At 61.5% G+C, this 5,563-nt stretch overlaps 2 protein-coding genes across 2 annotated transcripts; one reads left to right on the top strand and one right to left on the bottom strand.

Annotated features, from left to right (window-relative positions):
- Positions 1–1,370: 1,370 nt before the first annotated feature.
- MNEG_13435 (hypothetical protein) lies at positions 1,371–2,872 on the top strand (the record flags this gene model as incomplete). Its single annotated transcript, XM_014038094.1, has 4 exons — positions 1,371–1,569; positions 1,863–2,025; positions 2,353–2,483; positions 2,841–2,872. 4 exons carry the CDS (start codon positions 1,371–1,373, stop codon positions 2,870–2,872), a joined length of 525 nt encoding a protein of 174 aa, XP_013893548.1.
- A 1,551-nt stretch (positions 2,873–4,423) lies between these two features.
- Positions 4,424–5,380, bottom strand: MNEG_13434 (flagellar associated protein; the record flags this gene model as incomplete). Its single annotated transcript, XM_014038093.1, has 3 exons — positions 4,424–4,660; positions 4,885–5,097; positions 5,372–5,380. 3 exons carry the CDS (start codon positions 5,378–5,380, stop codon positions 4,424–4,426), a joined length of 459 nt encoding a protein of 152 aa, XP_013893547.1.
- Positions 5,381–5,563: the final 183 nt, after the last annotated feature.

The raw sequence follows: 5,563 nt of genomic DNA, 5'->3' as shown, positions 1-5,563 counted from the left end.
GGGGGGGGGGGGGTGCTTTGGTCTGGTTTGGCGCGGGCGGGCGCGTATGGTGGTTGGATCTGAGGTCTGCGTGCTTGCGGGGGCGGCTGCACGCGTGCAGCCACGCATGGAAAGCCAGGCCTGAGTCCTTTTCTTTTTGCAGCGCGCTGTGCGGTCCCACCTAGGCTGGCCTTTGTTTCGACACCCCGACGTTATTATCTGCACAGCACGTCTGGGCTGCCCTCAATTTACATGGATAGCAGATGATTTAGTTGACGTATTGACCAACCACCTTTCTTTGCCAAGTTCCTGACACGAGGACCAGTACAAATGAGTAACTGCTCTGTGCGCTGAGAGCGGTGATGGGGGAGTGGTAGGATTGACAGTCGGCAGCTGCGCAAGCGCCTGACGTGTGATCAGGTGTATGCACTTGGGGCGCGAGCTTGTCACGCTACACAGAGGCCTCCCTGGGCGTGGGGTCCACAGGGATGAACCAGCACAATTCAAACCAGTATGGGAATGAAGACACCCCCCTCATCAGTGCACGTGAGCTGACAGGCATTTGAGCTGATTGGCATAACTCAAACCACCTTGCAGTATCAGGAGCAGGTAGTAATCCAGATCATACTGTTAGCATTTAGTATTATGCCAGCGCAGCATTAATTAAGAGCTGCTCCCGACGATCTGGCACCCATGCTGACTGCCCGCCTCCGCACTCGAATGAGCTGTCACCTTCATATGTAGCTAATTAAAACATTCAATTATCCATATACACTTACAACACCTCCCTCCGCTCCACTTTGGATCAGCCCCTTTCGAAGGACGTCGGCACCGAACCCACCGGCTCCGCCCCATCCCGCTGGTCCAGCGTCACAGGATGGGGAGCCTGTTGCCTGGTATGCGGGGCTGCCAAACGTGCACAGGCCTGTGGTACACCAGAGCCAACCCGCGCACGTCCCCCGGCTGCGCCGTCCTGGTCAGCGACACCGCCAGAATCAAGTGCCCTTGACGCCGCCTCCCAAATGTGGCTTGCCTTGCTGCACTCTTGCCTCCTCACCACACAGGTTGGTCTGAGAGCGCACCAGGGGTGCCCCCAAAAGGTGCGCGCTTTCGCAGCATGCCCTTGCGCACCCCTGGCAGACCACTCCCGTTGCGGGTCCTGCGGGCCAGACCACTCCCACAGCAGCAGGTCCATGCCCGCAGCGCCGCCTGCACACCGTGCATGCTATGTTCCGCGTACCTGTCACCACACTCAGCGCTGGCATTTGCAGGAGGCAGACCCCCAATCTCTCTCTGAAGGTGCCTGGCCAACCCTCCTTCGCCTCCCCTGCACCACGATTCACTTTCAAAACTGCGACCTTGCCCTTCCGCCGTCTCACCTTCCCCCAGGCATGGCAGACTATGACGATGACGACGAGCAGCGCGGGGGCTACTTTGCGCGGCTGGAGCGCCAGAAGAGCCTCCGCCGCCCCAGCCTCACCGGCGGCGCGCCAGCCGCCGCCGGCGGCCCCGCGCCCGAGCGCGCGGGCTCGCTGCGCGCCGTGCTGGCATCGCGCCAGGGCAGCCTGACAGCAGACCTCCGCGCCGGAGGTAGGTTTTAGGCCGGGGGCAGTGGCGCCGAGCTCACGCTCGCTGTTTGGGCACGTGCACATGCAGGCCAAACTGGCCTGCATGCGTAACGGATCGGAGCCTCATGGGCCCACGCGTGACCGCATGAGGGGCATGCGTGTCGCACGCAGGGCTCTTCATGCTTTGGCGGGCCACGCCCCGCAGGCTCTGCCTCATGCAGACCTCCATGGCCGGTTGCATGCATTCCTGCGACCATGCATGCACTCCTCGCATGCCATCATCCAACCCCGACACCCTGCCTCCCCCTCCGTCAGGGTGTGCCCCAGACCCGGCCGCGCCCCATTCCATAGCGCCAAGCCTTGGCTCTGGCCTGGGGTCCTCGCTGCCCTCCGCCACGCCGCCCGGTGCGCTGGCGGCGCGCCTGGACACGCTGCGTGGGCGCGGCGGGGACAAAGGCCGCAAGTCCAATGACAGCTGGTGGGCGGGCATGGGCGCGGCGGGGCGCGCGGATCAACGCATCTTTTGTGCGTCCACCTTGTATGCGCGGGAAACCACGCTGCGCCGGCGGTGGGCCAGTGTCTGAGACGACACTGCCGCCGCTGCACGCGGCGCTCGCAATAGCGACGTGCGCACGTATTGCACCCACACTGCCCCACATGCATGCTCAATCGTTTCCTGTTGTCCGCCAAGGCCGCCCCATCGCCAGAAGCGCTCACACATGCATACAGCCCACACATCCTTCCTCTTGTCGTTGTCCTCTACCCTGCCAAACGCAAACTTGATTTCAAAATGCAAATCTGACAGGTGGGACAAGCTGGGCTCCTCGGCCCTCAACGAGCGACCAGATGAGGAGGCCGCGCCAAAGACCAAGGGCTATGCGCCGCAGTATGCTGTCACGGGCCAGGGCCTGCACTACCGCATGCCGGCCTCCCAAGGTGGGGCGGTTGGGCTGTACGTGCCTGCACAAGAGACTTGTATGCAAGTTCGCAGTATGTGGGGTGGAGGAGGAGGTCAGATAGATGCAGAGGAAAACAAGAGCAAAACGAAGCTGGGCGGAATGTTCGAGCTTCTAGATGCAAGTGGTTCCATGCTACTTGTGCAGAGTCTACTGCACCGGGCACGCGCGCGCCATTGCCACCTGTCTGGGAGTACAGTGGCTTATCCTCGTCACCTCCTATAGCCGTGGGCCCCTGCAGTTTTCTGCTATCTCCCTCAGTGGGACTCAACAAATAGGTGGCTCCCTGCTGACGCCCAGCCCCTGGACCCCCTCCCCTGCCGCGGATTGCATGCAGAGGACCTGCCAGAAGTGCACGCTGCTGCCTAAGATAGGGGAGCAGGAGCCCAGTACCTCCCAACTGCGCGAGGCGGGCGTTGCCCACCTCGTCAGGCGGGCAAAATTGAAACCCAACTTACGTGCCACCTTTGCCTCCATCTCTTATTGATGGTGCGTTACAACACATGGAACGGCAACAGCAGGCCAAAGTGGCGGCAGCGTCTGCATGGCTGCCAAGGCCGGCAGGGCAATGAGCTGTGGTCGGCAGTATAAACGGCTGACGCCATGCCATGCTTGAACTGCGCACCTGCTTGGGCCCATCTTTCCATCTTGGGCCCAATGCAACAGGCGGCGCGCTCTCAATCTGACTGCTAGCTGCTTATGGGACCGTAATCAACCTCACAAGAAAGGTCTCAACTCACCAACACCATCCCGCACCCAAGTTACCCGATGATTTCTCTGTTGCGCTCTGGCGCATGTCATGCATACGTAGCCCGGGCGCAGCTGCTTGGCCACCTGCCTTGCTAGCTGTTGATGGGTCTGAGGTGTTTACCCACGCCGTCTTTTGAATGAGCACCCTGAGAGCCTCCCAGCACATCAGAGGCTGCGTCCTGCCGGCTATGGTGCCAAAACATCACCAGCTGCAGTGCTCTTGCGTGCACCTGTACCGGGCTGCGACTGCTTCGGTGACCCGGGCGCAACGCAATCGTCCTACCTTCCCCAATCACAATGCGAGCCTGGAGGCCCCTCCCAGCCAGCCACATGCATGGCCCCAAGGCAATACGTAAGGGGGGCGTGCAGTTTGCACACTTTCCTGCTGCCACTCTCAACCCATGGAAGGAAGCAAGTCGTACTAATTGCTACTCGGGCCGACCGCCAACGCACAGCAAGGCGCCCAGGTGCACGCGGTAGCCGCTTCATGGCACTGTGCTGGCCAGCGCTGTCACCTCCAACACTTCCGCCTTGTGTCGCCGCCATGTCTTGCTTGACCACGCCGCGGCTATTTCTGCTGCGCGTGTGCACGTCCAGGCGTGTCCATGTTGCTAGGCAAGAGCATGCTGGTGGCATTTGGTCTCCACACCCAGGCACCCACGCACCCCTGCGCTCTGCCCCCAAGGCGCCCTGTGATGCAGCGCGTGCCCGCCCTTGCGTGCCCTTGTCCCCCAACCTGAACCCTGTGCTCTTGAACCGCTGCAGCAAGCGTGCTCATGCGCGCTGCAGCGCATCAGGCATCACTAATAGCCATCGGCCATGACACTGTTGCATTTGCAGTCGCACTGGGCGGCAACAGCCGAGCGCCTCGACATCCACAACCCAGTCACGTGCTGGCTGTCCACAGGGCCATCCCAGGACATGCCATCTTGCTGCTTTTCAGCTGTCCTTGTTAGTGCAATCCCTTGATCAACCCACCATGTTTCCTGGACCGCCCAAAAGGCTTGGGCAGGGGTGGGACCGCACACTGTGACGCCCCATCCAGGCCGCGCACTGCCACGACAACTGTAACACTTTGTGCAATGAGCCGCAATCAGCCAAATAAAACGGACAGCTCTTGCTGAAGTCAGGGGCCGGAGCAGACCTTGAACTGAGCTCTGAAGACGTCGCTTAGGTCTCAAAATGCAGATCCAGCGACGCTGTCCTGCCTGATCCCAGGAGCCCCATCGACGCTTTGCGCGACGACAGCCCCATCGTGCCGCCCCCTCCCGCCACCGCCGTCGTCTGCTGGCTGCGCCTGCCGGTGTCTTGGCCGCTCCCTGCCACACGCGCCGCCTCTGCCGCCGCTGTCTGGCGTTTGAGCTCCTCTATTTCTGCCATCAGGTCGTCCCTGTGCTCCTTCTGGGCCTGAATATGGCAGTGTTTCCGGGGTAGGATTGTGACTCTGACTCGGGTGTGCACGAATCTACATGCACAATCACATCGAGTCAGGTGGGGGCAACAAGGAGGCATGCTTGTGTGCGCCCATCAATCAAGTACCAACACGTGTGAGCACCCGCGGGCATGTGCAGGCACAACTGCATAACAGCAAAAAACACAACAGAGCATGGCAAGCGTCACCCGCCACTCACCGCCAGGTCCGCCAGCAGCAGCGGGCTGGTCACGTACACGCACGCGTCGCGCATCCGCGCCCCGGCGGCCCGCATGCTGTCGCGCTTGGTCTTCAGCGCAGTCAGGCGGTCTCGGCGGTCCCCAAGCTGCGCCTCGAGCGCCGCCAGCTCGGACTTTGAGGCGGCGTTCTGCTTCTCGACAAACTCGAGCTTCTCCTTCATGTGGGTGAGAACCTGGGGTGGGAGGAAGTGTATTGAATTTGGGGGGATATCTGGTGTCAACTCAAGAGTTGGAGGTGAGACATGAGTCAAACCTGAGTCTACATTAGGGTGAGTGTAGGGGGATGCCTGCGCAGCCAGGCAGGGTGGCAAGTTGCACAATGGCTGCTTGCTTTGCTGCCAGCCACCCGGCCGCGTCACCGCCGCTATCTCATCCGTGTGCGTCGCTGACCCCGTCCTGAGGTGCAGTCAAACAGCTTGCTGCCCCCGGCCCGCTGCCCCTGCCCACCTGCACCATGTTTGTGTTCTTCCGCCGCAGCCTGACCAGCTCCTCGTTGCGCTCCTCTATCTTCTCGCTCAGCGACTGGTTCTCGATTTTTAGCTGCTCAAAGTCGATCAGGTGCAGCCCCTCGGCCAGCTGCTCGCGGCTGCGGATGAGCGCCTCCAGCTTTTTCAGGCTGAGGTGGGGGGTGGGTGGGAT

This window comes from Monoraphidium neglectum, assembly GCF_000611645.1.
Source record: "Monoraphidium neglectum strain SAG 48.87 unplaced genomic scaffold scaffold03824, whole genome shotgun sequence".
Taxonomy (NCBI): Eukaryota; Viridiplantae; Chlorophyta; class Chlorophyceae; order Sphaeropleales; family Selenastraceae; genus Monoraphidium; species Monoraphidium neglectum.
This window is presented reverse-complemented; position numbering and strand designations above follow the sequence as displayed.